This window comes from Empidonax traillii, unplaced genomic scaffold (genome assembly GCF_003031625.1).
Source record: "Empidonax traillii isolate 1590-97213 ecotype Southwest subspecies unplaced genomic scaffold, ASM303162v1 scaffold12:size2584012, whole genome shotgun sequence".
Classification (NCBI taxonomy): Eukaryota; Metazoa; Chordata; class Aves; order Passeriformes; family Tyrannidae; genus Empidonax; species Empidonax traillii.
This window is the reverse complement of record NW_020955205.1, coordinates 1,584,073-1,600,396: the sequence shown is the minus strand read 5'-3', so window position 1 is coordinate 1,600,396 and position 16,324 is coordinate 1,584,073. Positions and strand designations below refer to the sequence as shown.

The following is a 16,324-nucleotide window of genomic DNA, read 5'->3' as shown; positions in this document are numbered from 1 at the left end:
TGTTAATGTGGACAGGTCTCACCCCTTCCCAGATGGATTCAGGGTGGCAGTGGTTTCTCACCAGCCTCGTGCTGCTGACAGAGATTCCCCAGTATCCAAACTGGTTCTGTCACTGGGAACTTCACTGTGGCACTGGGAGGTCCGGGGGGGATCAAAAGTGTGCATTTATTTACAGATCATCCCAATTCACCTGAAGGTTGAACTCGAGCAGCACGCAGTAGAAGACAAGTAATTGAATAAATGAATTCTATTAATAAGGCAAATTAAATGAATAATCACTGTAAGTATTTGTCTTGTAAAGAAAGCCAATTTTATTTGGAGTAACCCAGAACTTTAAATGTCCTAAATCAGAAAACCCACTGAAATCTGAGCAAGCAGCTCTTGAGATTTATGCCATTTTAAGTAACAAGAGAAAATGCCCTTTTTTTTTCCTTTGCCCTGGTGTATAAATCAGCTTTAAGATACAATTTTCCATCTATCCTTGGCTAATTTTCCTGCAGGGGGAGGTGGAGAGTCAGAAATGGTGCTTTTTTGTTGTTGTTGTTGTTTAAACTGCTGTTTTCCAGCCTCCTTCCAGCTTTCCCTGCGTCCTTGGGAGCTATTAATCCACGGGAGGCAGCTCCCAGGGATGAGTTACTGCCCCTCTCCAGCCCGGGCTGTGTCTGAGGGGTTTTATTAACCCCAGCCCGCTGTAAATAACGAGCAACCACCCGGCTTTAGGGCTTGATTTAAAGGTATTCCAGCAGCAATTTGCAAACGGGAAACACAGAGAAAGGGATTAAGCAGCCAGCAGCTATGGCAGAAGGCTGCTCCTTTTGTTGATGTTGTTTCCATCCATTTTAAAGGTATCTGTGCACACAAATACCTGTGTTCTCACATGCATATTCACTCCAGAGGTGAGTGAGATGCAGCTCCCAGAGCCTCCCCTGGGGGCCGGTTTTGGGGTTGTTTTTCATTATTCCTGACTTTTGAATATATTAGGCCTCCATTTTCAAGGATGGAGCTGGGCGTAGGAAGAGCAGTGTTCCCGTGCGTCTTTCAAAGCTCTGATGTATTTATAATGTCACAGTCTGAGAGAAAGAGTCTGAGGAAGGAAGAGGATTTCTTGTTAAATTTGGCTGTGCTAGGAATTTGAAGGATGCTCCTCTCACACCAAGGCAGTTCTGGTAGTTTTAAATCTCAATTAAAAGATTGATATTAGAGCTTAAAAATTCTTTCTGTCCATTTTCATACCTTGCTCTGGAAAATACGATTCCCTGGCGGTGCTGAGCTGTTCTGTAGAAGCCATTTGAGTTTGTGCCTTGTTATTCTGATGTTGTTTTTGTTGAGAAGATGCTCATCCCCTCCCTGTCCCTGGATTTACTCACGGTGCTGCGATTCCTGGCGTTGGCAGCTGGCGAAGCTCGAGGCAAAAAGGAGCCGTGCACAGCTGGGCTCTTCCTCCCCAGCCCAGTTCATTTAACATGGATGTGAGAGCACAGAGCTTCACTGTGGCTGCAGCCACAGCTATGCCCTGTGAAATGCTGGGAATGCTGGCAGTGGTGCCAGCACACATCCCCAGGGAGCTGGGCTGGGAGCGAGGGATGGGGCAGCGGTCGCTCTGGAGGGAATTCCATGGGCTGCCTCTCAGCTCTGGATGCTGCAGCGGCAAAGGGATTGTCTTCATGCTGTTGGGACTTTGCTGATGAGCCCATGACTCGGATTACTTGAAAATGGGGAATGAATCTCCAACCCAGTGCAGGTGCTGCAGGTTGGGACAGGCCTTGCATGATGGTGGGAGCTGATCACCTCCATCCCTCCTGCCTTCACCATGGCCAAGCTTCCCACTGTGGCTTCTCTGGAGCAAGGTGTAATGGTTTCAAACTGACAGAGGGCAGGTTTGGATTGGATATTAGGAAGAAATTCTTCCCTGTGAGGGTGGGGAGGTCCTGGCACAGGTTGCCCAGAGAAGCTGTGGCTGCCCCATCCCTGGAAGTGTCCAAGGCCAGGTTGGATGGGGCTTGGAGCAACCTGGGCTGGTGGGAGGTGTCCCACCAGATGACCTTTAAGGTACCTTCCAACCCAAAACATTCTGGGATTCTAAGATGGTCTTTATCAAATTCTTCTTCAGTGTAGCTCCCTCAATAGTAAAATGTCACAATAGAGACTTGAGGTGTGTCCTCTGTGCTTGTTAGTTTTGAAAATACCTCTGTGCTTAGTGCTGTTTTACAACATGGAATTTGGCATTGGAATTTGAAAAAGGACAGTTGAGTCCTTTTGGATAACCCTTCCCATGTATATGGTACCTACCACGATGGATCCAGACTCTGGCTCGTGAGGCTACTGCAGGATAAAAAAAATTACAAATACTTTTATTGAATTATTTTTCAAAGCTCTTCTGTCCTCTCCTTGTGCCATATGTCATGTATGCCTCAGGTTACCATGGATTTTGGTTGATATCAGGTTCTTTTTTGTGTCTTCTTGAGTCTTTTGCCCCTGTGCTGCTCTTCTAGGCTCTTCCTGCTGCTCTCGCTCAGGTTGCTGCAGGTTGGGCTCAAAGCTGAAGTGCACTGGGACTGAGACCCTTTCCGATAATCCAGGCTGGAAGGAGGGCTGGGCCCTGATCTGATTTTTTTTATTATGATGACCCCTTCTCAGTGCTGGTGCTTTAACAATAATTTCCTCCACAAAATCTGATAAGAGCCTTCAGTGGATTTCTTTTTCTCCCTCCTCTCTTTACAGCAATTTTAAAGCCCTTTTATTAAATTTAAACCCCACTGTTTGATAGTTCATCTCTAAGCTGTAATTACCCAATATGAAGATATAAGCACAAAATAATTTCCTAGGGAGGTTTACACAAAAAGGAATAACTCTCATTATTATTTTTTTCAGTCCTTTGAGAAAATCTATAAAAGGATGAGTAAAGGGAAGAGTGATGATAGAGCAGCACAGATACAAACCTGATGATCTCACTCAATTCTGTCGGGGTTTCTGCTCCAGTGGCTCCCTTAAAGGAGCATTGTCAGGAAGAAAAATCACAGTGCTGGAAGTGGCTCCTGCCATCAATCACTGGCCAGTGAGGAGGTGGGGGATCACATGGATTCCCTTTGGAATTCAATCAAAACACACTTCAGAGGTATTTAATCATATATTTGGTGCCTGACTCCCTGGCACAGGACTTTTGTAATCCAGCAAAAGAGAGGCCAGAAGACAATGATGGAAGTTATAAACTCTTTTTGTTGTAGATACCAATTTTTTGGATTAACTGTGTTTTCCTGGACTGGCCCTTGGGCAGATTGATTTACAGAAAGTGATGGCTTTTTGTTTCTTCGCTGCTAGAATGAGCTGAGTTATCATTTTCTAACCTGTGTCCTTGCAGTGCCTGGACAAAGGAAAGTGTGTCTTCATCCAGCACTGACACAGGAGAAGCTCCTGGAGGTCCATGTGTTGCTCAGCAGGCTGGGGCAGCAAACCCGAGGGAGATAAATGCACCAGGAGCAGGTATCCCACTGCTCTGTGGGAAATCAGAAATGCAGGTAGGGTGGTTGTGTCTCTGGAAAGGTGTTCCCATAGTTCCCATTAATTCCTTCTGCATCTTGATAGAGTAAAGAGCCTGGTGATAGACCTTTACTTCCCACAGCCATTTTTTGGAGGTCAGATGTGTTCCTGTGTCAAATTTAAATAACAATTTAGACACCTGTTTTGAAAATCATCAGAATGGTTTGCCTGTTTTCAATTTGCTTGTCTTAGGGAGAAAGGAAAGAAACAAGGAGGTTCATATCCCCTTCAGTCAGGTTTGCTGCTGTTCCCAAATGGGTTTTAGGAGCATAAGAACTCCACGTGTTTTCCCAGTTCTACAGTTACCCTCAGCTCACAGTGTCACTGGGGGAAGCAGAGCTGGTTTATCTCCACAGCTGTGAACGTTGGTCACTCCTGGGTCTGCTGGTGGGTCTTGATTTCTCTGCTTTCTCTCCATCCCAGCACTTTAAGGTCGCTCCTTGGATTTTACCCTTTTTTTATTTGCATCCTGACCTTCTGCTCAGCACTCACTGATTCCTTCCCCTCCCTGTTCCCAGCAGGCATTTCTGTGGTGTGGGAGTGGAGGATAACATCCCTCTTGTCTCAGAAGTGTGAAAAAGCTCTTTCCTTCAGGAATAAACAACCAGTCTTCCATCCACTCTCTGTCCTCGTAGCTTTGCCCTAAACACTGGTGCATGTTTTAACCTTTCATGGTGCTTTTTAACCTCCCAGTAAGGTGTGGGTTACAGATGCTTGGAGACCCTGTAGGGTATGTCTGGAGGGTCTTCTGATCATGCCCTGTTTCAGACAGTTCTGGGATTTTCTAATTTGAAGCTGCATCAGTAGGCACAAAATCCTGACGGATACTTTAGTTTGGATTGTTAGTGGGGTATCTGTGGTTAAACAGGGTTTGCAGTGTTTGCCCCTAAATCCATGCTTACAGAAGGTGGGAAGTGCCCAGGTGTGCCAGGTTTGGTGGTTTATATCAGATAGTGGCTCCAGGAGATGCCAGGCAGGAAGGGCACACAAGTCCAGCTGCTTCCATAAAAATAGTTTTGGGTTGGAAGGGACCTAAAAACCCATCCAGTTCCACCTCCTGCCAAGGACAGGGACACGTCCCACTATCCCAGGTTGCTCCAAGCCCCACCCAACCTGGCCTTGGACACTTCCAGGGATGGGGCAGTGCATTTCCAGCACCCCCAAGTGCCGAGTTCCTCGGAAAAGAAAGTTCTGTCAAACCCTGGCACCTGTAACATCTTACACAGGGAAATCACATGAATTAGGGAGCCCCTCTATGGGCTTCAGAGCAGCAGCACTCCAGGTTTCAACCCATCTGGAGGTGCTTAGGCAGTCTCTGCACTCTTCCCTTCATGGTTTCACCCTCAGAAGGACAAATGCAAAACATAAAGTAATCAGAAATCAATTAACCTGATCTGTGAACACACATATTAAAATTAAACTTACAAAGATCTGGATATTCCACAGTGGAGCAGAGTTTGGGAACATTTGGATCCCTGCTCTGTGTATCTCTGTAAGCCTAGCGTGTTTGCACTACTCTCTTGTTTGGATTGCTCTTTTGTTTGGATTACTTCTTTGTTTGGATTACTTTTGTGTTTGTTTGGATTACTTTCTTGTTTGGACTGTGGGTTTTCTATTTGTTTTAGGGTGGTTGAACCTCCTTTAGAAGGTATTTGACCTCAAATTGCTGGTGTGCGCACTGAAATCTCGGCTCTAATATAAATCTCACTCAATATTCTGGAATTTAGGAAATAAATACAAGAAAATGAGAAAGGCTTTACAAAATGTTTTCCAAGTTGGTTTTAGGAGCTCTCAGTGATACTGGGCTCGGTTTGGTTGTGGGGTGTGCAAGAAGTGATTAAAGCTCGGCCTTTCCAGGAGATAACAACCCTTGGCAAAGATAATGTCTCCCTACATGATCCAGCCCTTCCAGCTGCACAGTTGCTTCTTTCTCCCATCCGATGGTGACCTGACCGCCCCAAATCCCCCCTCCGCCTGTGTGTGTGTGGGTGCTGTGCTCCAAAGGGATCAGGTGTCCCCCAGCCCTCTCCCTGCTTTTCTTCTGCACTTGTGTCACGATGCTGCCTGGCAGAGGGAGCTTTTTGGCCGGTTGCTATGGTTACCCCAGCGCCGGAGACACCGGGGCCCGGCAATCCATTTGCAGCCCTAATGAAATGCGCAGCAGTGAGTTAAACGTGTAAGCCCAGCGTGGGGATCGCTAAGCAACATCCCTCCGTGATGGGCCGTAATTACCGCTGCCAGCTCTGCGCCGTGCAAGTGCTGGAGCACGAGGCTCCCTCCTCCACCGCATCACGTCCGTGGTTTTGTGCCAGGAGCTTCACAGGAGCTCAGAGCTGTAATTTTTCGTAGTCCCTTCGCAGTTTCAAAGAACTGAGTTTGACCCCTTTAAATTATTCACACCTTCAGACCGGCAGCATCTCCCACATCTCCTTTTGTGTGTATCGCCCATTTCCTGCTCGTTCACTCCCAGAAATTTATTCTAAAGACCTTTGATTCTTCTGCCCCGGTTTAAAGAAGTGAGTCCAACTTGTTTCCTCCAAGCTGCTTCTTGCATATCTGAAAAAATCCAATTCCTCCGAACCAGCATTACTGTTGAATTAAAATGTGTGCGTGGTCGGTGCTTGGGGCTGTTTGCTCCAGGACCTGCTCCAGAAGGAGCTGATGCCTCAGGCCTTTTAGAATCCCAGGCTGGTTTGGGTTGGGACCTTAAATCCCATCACGTTCCAAGCCACTGCCATGGGCAAGGACACCTTCCACTAGACCTGGTGGAAGTTTTCTGCTGAGAGCTTCTATGAAGTGTCTGTCCTGAACAAGGCATTTTCTGCACCAGTTTGAGAAGTAAAATAAACCCAGACTCTGCTGGATTTCCACGTGCCAGCCCTCCAGTGAAATCACTGATTGCACCTCCTGCTGCAATGGCACTTGTGCAGTTGGTTGCCTTGTGCTGGCAGCTGGGGTGGTTGGGAATCTCTCTTCCAGGCTCTCTGCTGCTCAGGCTGATTCCCTGTGCTCTGTGGATGTTTTACATGTACAGCACCGGAGCTGCCCATCCTGGAGAGGAAGAACTGGCTGATTTACCTGCTCTACGTCCGCAGGGACTACGAGGAGTGCAAGGTAAGAGCTGCCTCTGGGACTTCCCTGGGGAATTATTTTACTGGTGTTATAAAATAATAGTTTTTTTGACGGTTTTCAAAGTACCCTCTTTCCTGATTTCTTTTGGAATAAGGGGACCAAGAGAAAGCACAAGTAAAATGACTCCAGTGTTCTTAAATCCTTGGCTGCCTTCAGGATCCATGTGTGCAGCTCCCTGGAGCAATCTGTGAGCTCAGGATGTCTTTAGGAGTGGAGAAATGGAAAGAACTATAAACCTCTCTTGTTCCAAGTGATGGATGGGGTTTTCCAAGCTGATAATAACTCAGTTCCACAGTGCAGGTCTCTGGGTGGTACTACAGAGATGCTATGAAAAACACTCCAGTTGAGGAAAGCGTTACCACCAAGTGTAAATAAAAAATATCCTGCTTACCCTTGAGCAAAATTCTTTCATTTTACACATGATCCATCGCACCCTCTGATTCCTCTTGGGTTTGGAAGTGGTTGTTTATTTGGGGTTATAATGGTACTTGGACTAAGGCAATGGCAAATTATTATTAGACAGTGTGTTTTCCTGATAAAATGAATCTGAGCTGGTGAAGATGATAAAGACCAGGCTGGATGGGGGTTGGAGCAACCTGGTCTAGTGGAAGGTGTCCCTGCCCATGGCAAGGGGTGGAATGAGATGAGCTTTAAGGTCTCTTCCAACCCGAACCGTTCCATGATTCTGAGATGAGGACATGAAGATGATGCACCAGCAGGCAGGAGGAGGGAAATGAATTCTCATTCAGGTTCTGTCATGTGCAAAGAAGATCTGAAAAGACTTTTTGTCTTCTGAAACACCAGGTTGGTCAGGACTTGTCCCTCTGCTGGAGTGCTCCTGGGGGTGCTCAGAGAAGGGACAGGGTGAGGAAATGCATTTAACTCTTAATTAAAAGAGCCGGAGGGCTGGATTGTCAGCACAGGAATTTCCTCTAAGGTCTTGGTTTGAACAGATATAAACAAAAGTTGGGCTAGTCCTGCAAACAGAAAATTGTTTCCCTTTTTTGTTATCTGGCTGGATTCTTTTGGTGTAAGTTGACTGTTGGTAGAATCACAGAAAGGAAAACTACGTACAGCTCAGGAAACCAGAGGATATAACAAGGGGATGATACAATGGCAACACTGACTGCTGCATGTCTTCATCGGTCAGGGAAAAGGGAAAATAGGGGGGGAAAGATTGAGAGAAGACAGCTCATAAATACTCCTCTGCTTGGCAGGCCAGCTTTGCTGGCCAAGGGAAAGGCAGCACAGCCTTTTCTCAGAGCTCACAAAACAGGGTTTCTGCAGTAAGATTGGAGGAGTATGGCACCAGAGCACAGCAGGTTAAATGACCTTCTGTCCTGTCTCTGGATGTGAGGGATGTGTGCTCAGAGGGCTGGGTTAGTCCCAAAGACAGGAACCTCAGAGTGCCAGGATGGTTCATCCATCCCTGGGGAGTCCCAGAGGTGATTGAGCTCTGGGAGGGCTGAGCTGCCCTCAGGGGGTGTTTGTCTCCCCCCCTGCTGCTACTTCTGGTTACAGATCCAACCTGGATGCTCTTAGATGTGATGAGACATTCCCAAACTTGCTACCTGGGGCTGATGCCTTCAAAACCAAAAGAGGTATTGGCAGTATCCCCCAAGGCCTAAATTGCTGTGAACTCCTTGGTTACAGCATAGTTTGGGCACTTGTTAAAATCCATTAGCTTTCTTTTAAGACTCAGTTAAGAAACAAGTGACCTGTGGTGCTAATTAATTTTGGTCTTTCCCACTCGGTGCTTTGAAACACTCCCTCTCTAACGTGGTTTTAAAAGCTTCCATATTTTTCAGTGCCCTAGAAGGCCATTAAAAGCTGTTTATTTACCAACATCGGCTCCCCTGTGAAGGCACTGAACTGATTTCAACCCTCTCTGGGCCACTCCAGCAAGGTGCAAACAAAGCCTGTGGCTGCAGCATCCCTTGGGATCACACAGGGACTGGTTGATCTCCTGCCAGTGTGTCCAAATTCTGCCTGTGGCTTAAATAAACTTGGAGGGAAAGCTGAGATTACACATCATACTTCTCATCTCAAGGCCTTTTGCTGTAGGATTTTTTAGGGTTTACAGAATTAATCAGATCTCTCTAAAATGCAGCTCTCTATTGCCCTCTCTTGCTCTGAGAATCTGGGCTTATGTAGATGGAGCAATACAGAGTTTCCAGATTAGGATGTGTGGTTATTTCTGAGTTAATTCACTTAATAATTCACTTTATAAATTATGTAGATAAATTAGCAGATACAGCTGAGGGAAGAGCAGCCCAGATATGTTCTTCCTTTTCTTTCCTCTCTTTTTCCAAGTGAGGATAATCAGTAATAACTTCCCATCTTCTCAATAATCTCTTCTCAATTCATCTCCCCTCAGTAATAACTTTCTCAATAACAGTTTTCCTTCCACGTGCTGTATTTGGGGTTCAGTTTTCAGGTCCTTCACTTATATCCCTCTGGGAGGCAGGGGATGCTGGGACTGACCACTCTCATCTGGAGTGCCAGATGAGCACCACCTTACTGCTCACACAGAAATTATTGCCTCTGGTTCCTGCACAGAGTGCTCATCCTCCCAAAAGTCACTCTTTTTGGCCAGTTCTATAATTTCAGGTCACCTGTGCCTATGGAATATGTCCAGACTGCACCCTCACCCCAGAGTGGCAGCTGCATGGATGCAGCCAGCAGGAATTTACATTTCCATCAGTTTTTTTTTTTTTTTCCCCTGCACTCCTCATTTGTTCATTTGGCTTTCATTGACTCAGCTGCAGTTGCTCCAATTCAATTTATTTCTTCACAAATAGCCTAGAGCAGATACCCTTATCAGCAGAGGATGCTTCCAGAGATGCCTCGTGGCATTTTCCCCAGGTAGTATCTAATTACCTTTGGGAATAGGAATGAACAGAGGAATACTGAAAGGGCCACATTATTCCTGCTCTCCTGTGCTTGGCCCAGTCACAGTCCAGTGCCCTTATTACAGGTGGGGTTGTGGTTTCTGTGACTGAAATCCAATCTCTGCTAAAGTGATGCAAGTTTACAACTCCTGTCCTTCCAGGCTGTCATCAAGGAGCAGCTCCAGGAGTCCCAAGGGCTCTGTGAATACGCTGTCTACGTCCAAGGTACGTCCAGAAGTTCAGTTTGCTAAAGTAAGGCACCCCTGATTTGAGATGGAGTGAGCAGTGAGGAGGGGAGCAGATGAGGCAAACACACAAAATTGTTGAGTAAAAGATATTTGGGTTTTTTTTCCCCTACTTGCTCCATCTAGTTTTGGAGTTGGGGATTTTCCCATGAAGTGGGCAGATTAGGTTTTATGTTTTCTCTGTCAGTGATTCCTTCTTGGACTGTGAGCTCTTGGCCTTCAGTGCCTTGAGGTGTGTTTGACTGTGTTACAGACGTGTGTTTTCTGTCAGAGATCCCCACCTCAGGTGATTGTTGTCTCCCTGTTGGTTCTGAGGATGGAATTCCTCTTCCTGCCCTGCCCTCTGTCCCCTAAAATACATCCCCCAAAACGTAGCATTCCAATTCCAAGTGCTGTGGTGGGGAGGACAACAGGCCTGGCCAAAGACACACTGTAGAATCTGGGGAGGGGAGAAATCCAGACTGCATCTGTATAAGGAATTGCCCAGGGTTTGAAGCTTCAAGGCTTTATTCTGACCCCCAGATTTCTGCAGGCTGGCAGAGTCCTTTGCCTGTATTGTCATTCTGCCCTCAAACCCGTCTTGGAGTGCTGTAGGAGGGGCAAGGACCAGAGGAGCGTTGCTAAAATACATCTCTATCCCCCCTTCTTTCCCTGCTGTCAGAGGCACATTCTTCCTGCAGATACTGGACTGATTTGCCTGCTCTGTGTTGTTTTACAGCTTTGATATTTCGCTTGGAGGGGAAAATTCAAGAATCTCTTGAACTTTTCCAGACATGTTCCATTCTGAACCCGCGGAGCGCTGACAACCTCAAGCAGGTGGCACGATCCCTGTGAGTGGTGTTTTATTGTTTCTCTTTGATGTGCCATCCAGGACCTTCCATGTATTGTTTTTCTTCCAGGCTGCTTAATTCCAGACATGTTTCCTCCTTATCTACACTTGGGTTGGCTCCCAGAAGCGTGGGTTGTTCTTAAAGCAGAATCCCTCTTATCTGCCTGGCTGATATTGTGTTTTCTTCTTCTCTGGGCTTTAAGCAGAGAGGTGACACTGATTTTTAGTTCACAGCTCCAGGTGCTGACCTGAGCTGGGCAAGCTTGCCCTACAGACACCCTTCTGTCTCTGAGTGTCCTGTTGGGCCACATGTCTCTTTCCTTGGAGACAAAGGGAGGCTGCAGAGCCTGGGAATTCATTCCTTGCATCTCCAGTAATGTCAGGATGGATGACTTTGGCCCTGAGAGGGAGCACTGCTGAGATTGCTGAGATTTTAAACTTCTCATGCAGCTCTCTGGAGAATCAGCAAATAGCATCATTTCTGCCTGGCAAAGGTGACAGTGGCTGCACAGCAGGGTCTGAACGCAAGGAAAACATAAGAATTGAAATCCTTTTGCAGGTTTCTCCTGGGGAAGCACAAGGCAGCCATCGAAGTGTACAACGAAGCAGCAAAACTGGATGAGAAGGACTGGGTGAGTGTCCAGTGAGCTGCAGGTTGTTGTAGGAGCTGCAGAATTGTCCCAGGGCAAGGTGAGCTCACACTGCCTGTGCTGTGAGCCTGGTGTGGCTCGCAGGAGCCAGGCACCATTCCACCTGCAGAGCCCCACACCTTGTCTGGGGACACAGAGAATCGAGCAGCGGTTTGAGCTTTGTGAATGCCAGTTGGAATGTAACCACAGCTGGATGCGAAGGGAAGTCTGGGAAGTGTTCTGAAACCCTCAGTTATTAAAACTCGCTGGAGTCATTGGGAAAGTTTTTGTGATGCAAAACATGATGGAAAATACAGCAGCAATGATTAAATTAGCCCTTCTGTATAAAAAGACAGAGAAGGAAGAGCACTGTGGAGGGAAAGGTGTGACACTGAGTGAGAGGGCCTGGTAGCCTTTTGCAGGTGACTGTTTGGCCTGCAGGAGTGTTTCTAAGATGAGCTTGCAATATGTGAGCTCATCCATTTGTTGCTCAGTATGTGCGAAATTCAGGATACAAAGATATCTTTGGTTTTTTTCAACTTACCCTGTGCCAGACGACTCAGAAACATTTTATGCCCTGGGTCTTTTTCCCACTTGCATTCCCTTAGCTCACCAAGCTCCTTGCAGTGCTTGGCATCCTGTAACCCAGCAGGCAGATATCAGTGGGGATTTTGATGATTTATTCCCCATTCCTGGCTCAGCACTGGAAGCAGAGCCAGGCTGTGCTCTTCCCTTGTTCTGCAAGCTGCAGCAACCAGCAGTCCTTGCTCAGTGCTGTCTTACACAGCTGGAGAGGCTGTGTGGAGGAAAATACCAGGGGGGCTAATGGGGCAATGAGAGAGTTTCCTGTGGAAGGTCAAGGCTGTCCAAGCTGGTGAAGCAGTGAAATGCTCACCAGAATAGAAACAAGGAATGGGGGCCTTGCTTTTCAGCTCCCCAAGATGTGCTGGGATGGGGAAGGTGCCAGGTGCTTGTCTGTTAAATTGTGGGTGAGGATTGAGAGGCATGGACAGTCCCTACAGTGTCACCAGAGTGTTTAGGATCCCTAAGTCATCTTCCTACCCTGAGCAGAATTGTTTAGGATGCCAGAGGGATATCAGCCCTTCTGGTGCTCAACTTCTGACTTGCCCAATTTTTAGGCACATCTTCTAGTTCAGTTCAGCTGGGTTGGGCATTGTGCACATCCTAATGATGTACAGCTGGACTGAGAGCCACCCATAAGGGCAACACCCCTAGTCTGAGAGAGTGACATCGTGGGGAAGAAACCAGTCTGTGCTCTTCGTTCTCTGAAGAGGAATTTCTGATCTCTCTGAAGAGAGATTTGTCATTTCCGTGGTTTTTGTCTCAGTGGACTCTGATCTTTTGTGTACAATCCCACTTATTCTCTGTAGGTGCTCTGAAGTAACTTGAATTTATAGGCTTACTGGCTCTACAAAGCAAGCAGGGTGTGGGCAGGCACAGGGGTCTGTGACCCGGGTCAGTACTGTCTGTTAACTGCTGACAGATTCTGTATTTCATACCTTGTGCTGATTTGGTTTTGTTCTTTTTTTCAAACAGGAGATCAGCCACAACCTGGGTGTGTGCTACATGTACCTGAAGCACTTCAACAAGGTAATGGCAATGGGAAGCAGGAAGCATCCCAGAAATCTCCCAGGCTTTGGTAGCTTGGAGTGGGTCATTTGCAGCCATAGGTACAAGGGAAGTTTTTTACTTCAACATTGGCTTCTGGGATCAAAGGTCTGGGAGCTGTGTCTGTTCCCATTGGTGTGTTGAGTTACTTTGAGTCAGCTCCAAGTCAGTGAGGTTGGATAAAGGGAGCCTGTGGCAGAGCAGGAGGCTTTTGCTGAAATTTGGGATTTTTCAGAGAGCGTTTCTGGTTTGAAACAGAATGTTTGAGAAACCTCAAAGTGGACAGAAAACCAGCTGTGCTCCAGCAAGGGCTGCTTCTGTCTCTGAGCCTCTTAGAGCCAGACCCAGGAACAGTGCTGGCTTTGTAGGAGAGGAATCCAGATCCATCCTCCTGAAACAACAAGTGTGATGATAAAGCCCCAAACCATTTCCCCAGCTCAAACTGCTGCCCCTCGTGAGGAGAGTTCCCAAAGGACACCTGCTGCCCCTGGGGTCTGGCAGGATTCAGAGTGAAGAGTTTTGAGCTGGGTTTGCTGGAGGTGGAGAGGGCACCTTTTTCCCTCCATGGAAAGGGTTTGCTCCTGTGTCTGAAGCTCCCTTTGCCCCGAGCCTGGAGCAGAAGTGACAGAAGAGCATGGCTGCAGTGTGGGCAGCACTAACTGCATTAGCTTTGGAGTTCACAAAGGACTTCTTGGCAGCTGAAATGGAATTAATATTCCCAGTCCGAGCATGCTCCTCACTTAACCATCCCTGAGTGCTGGGGGTGAGCACTGAGCTGCCTCTGGTGCAGTTTGTAAGAGTAAAACCACAATTTAGAACCTTTTTGTTTCCAGTTTGGCCCTGCTGCTCTTCCTGGTGGGGTGCTGTGGCCCTTGCAGCAAACCCCAGCTGCATTCCCTGTTTGAGACATCCCTGTAAAGCAGAAAGCTCTGGGGGTATAGATTCACACTTGGGATTTGTTGTCTGCACTGGCACCTTCCAAGCTGGGACCTGCTCACAGCTCTGGGGTTGTCACTTGGCAGTCCATGCTCACTGCTGGAAAAGCATTTTAAGGAAGAAAAGGCTGTAAAGTACCTGTTCACCTGACAAATCCAGAGCTTCCCTCAGAACAAACAAGCTCAAATCCAGGAACAGGTCCCTGCTCCTCTCCTCCCTGGGAGGCCATTGTCTCCTGATTGGCTTCAAGCACATCCTGTTGCCTTTTCCTGCTCCTAAAAGCCGTGGCTGCTGCTGCAGAGCTTGTTCCAACAATTATCTGGGCTGGGTTTTGTGTTCTGCGGGCTCAGGGGGTGTTTGTTGGCTGTTCTTCCCTGGCTCTGGGGGTTGCTCTTGGGCTGCTGCTGCACTGAGGGCTCTGTAATCGCTCACCATTTTTTGTTGTTCGCTCTGGTTGTGTCTTTAGGCACGAGACCAGCTCAACAATGCCCTGGAGCTCAACAGGCACGACCTGACTTACATGATGCTGGGGAAAATCCACCTCTTGGAGGGGCAGGTGGAGAAAGCCATTGAAGTCTACAAGAAAGCCGTAGAGTAAGAAATATCCTTTATTCCATCTGCCCGTTCCCATCCTATGCCAGGAGAAAATTGATTGGTGTCCCAGATCTGAATTGGGGCCATGATTAAAAAGCTAATGGTAATTATAGAGTCTCTGAGCAAAGCTGGCACTTCCAAGCTCTTCAGCTGTCTCTGCTCTCAGCTGTGGTCCTGCTCCTGCTGCCAGTGTGGCAGGGAGGGAGGGAGCTGCTGGAAGGGCTGCCAGAAAAGCAGAATAACAAGCGGATGGAGATGCCTGGGAGCAAACCGATCCACAACTGACTTCATCAGTCCCAAAGGTTTATCTACCAAAATGATCTAACCCTGATTGCCCCAAATCCTCAGCTGGGTCTCACGTGCTGCTCTCCCTCCCAGGGGTTCGTGGTTGGAAGCTGTGAGTGGGCAGGCTGGAGATGGGTTGGGGCACAGGGAGTTTATCCCACCCTGTCACTGCTGCTTAGTACCTGTTTTAGGGCATTCCTGAGCATCTGATTTACCAGTGCTTTTAAAATGTTGCCAGCACTAAGGAAAAGCAGGAGCATGTTGGGAGCCACTGGAGGAGCTACCCCAGTGTTTCCCTACTCATCTGCTTCTGACAGTGGGGTGGGTTGGGTGGGCATTGGAACTAATCTAGAATGTTTATTACGTAAATAATCCTTGCTAAGCATCTTACCGGGTTTATGTATCTTATCCCATTGCTCCCCTGCCCTCCTTTCTTCCTCACTCCTGTTTTTTTTCTCCTTTTTTTTTTTTGTTGTTGTTGTTCTCATCTGCCTCTCATATTTTTCTTGCCGTTTCCAGCTCCATGATAATCTGTTATTCCATCTTTGTGCACCACCAGGCACAGGCAGTTTTGTTCTGGTTGAGGTTTAGGGGTGCCAATGTGAGCGTGCAGATCAGATTTCCTAAGTCTTGGCAGCAGGGAATTGAAAACTGACTTCTGTTGTGGTGAGGCCACAAATAGTGCCTCTCTCTGCTTTTTGGCTTTGGTTGTTGTTTCCATCCTGTTTATTTGTAATCTTTTTATAGGAGGAATTAAGAGTCTGATGAGGAATGTGTGTGGGATCCATCAGAAATGCTGAGCACTGCCTGTCCTGCGTGGCCTGAGAGGCTTAGGATGGATGGATTTACAGGGTGGTTTATGGGAGATGATGGAAAATCCCATTTTGTGTTTCCAGGTCACTGATGCAGACTCACTTTGCAGCTTAACAAACCCACGTTATCCTATTACATGTCCAGATCTATCCCACAGAGCCTTGCTGCCTTCCCATTGATATCCAGAGGACATCTGGGAAGCTGAGGTGTTGTGTTATCCAAAGGAAGCCCTCATGGTGGCAATTGTTCTGATATTTGTGTTTAATAATAACAGTGAAATTAATTTCCTGGAGTGGTACAAGTGCAATGTAGAATCAGAATTCCGTGTTCTGTTTTTACCTTGTTCTGGAAGGGCTGATAAGCAAATGCTTTTGTGTTCCAGGTTTTCTCCAGAAAACACAGACCTCCTCACAGCCCTGGGCTTATTGTACCTGCAGGTACTGAAGGCTGTTAGCTGTTGCATAAACTTAATTATTTTCAAAAGAACACTGTTGTTTTTTTATGGAGTTAATTTCTGTGCACTCCCCATGACTTGCACATGTTTCTCTAAAGACTGAGTTTAACAGGACAGAGCTTGATTTTCTCTATCTTCTTGTTGCTGCTAAAAGCAAGTTGATTCCCTGGACCAGAGCCAGAGCAGGAATTGTGTTTGGCAAGGGCCCTAATTCTGTTATAAATCCTCCAAATATAACAAAACATGACTAGTCATTACCTTGTTCCTGGAGCAGGAGTCTTGCAAGTTATCCCACAAAAGCAGCCGTGAAATTGTAAGTGTTAATGCACCACAGAGAAAAATCAGAATCG

The 16,324-nt window shown here is 47.1% G+C and overlaps 1 protein-coding gene across 1 annotated transcript in view; it reads left to right on the top strand.

Moving 5' to 3' along the window:
- Positions 1 to 16,324, top strand: part of BBS4 (Bardet-Biedl syndrome 4) — a 34,384-nt gene that overhangs the window by 8,850 nt on the left and 9,210 nt on the right. Inside the window, exons 3-9 of the mRNA XM_027888947.1 lie at positions 6,572 to 6,651; positions 9,722 to 9,785; positions 10,524 to 10,635; positions 11,194 to 11,266; positions 12,821 to 12,874; positions 14,295 to 14,422; positions 15,903 to 15,957. Of these exons, the coding sequence (XP_027744748.1) occupies positions 6,572 to 6,651; positions 9,722 to 9,785; positions 10,524 to 10,635; positions 11,194 to 11,266; positions 12,821 to 12,874; positions 14,295 to 14,422; positions 15,903 to 15,957 (566 nt within the window). The remainder of the gene's footprint in view (positions 1 to 6,571; positions 6,652 to 9,721; positions 9,786 to 10,523; positions 10,636 to 11,193; positions 11,267 to 12,820; positions 12,875 to 14,294; positions 14,423 to 15,902; positions 15,958 to 16,324) is intronic.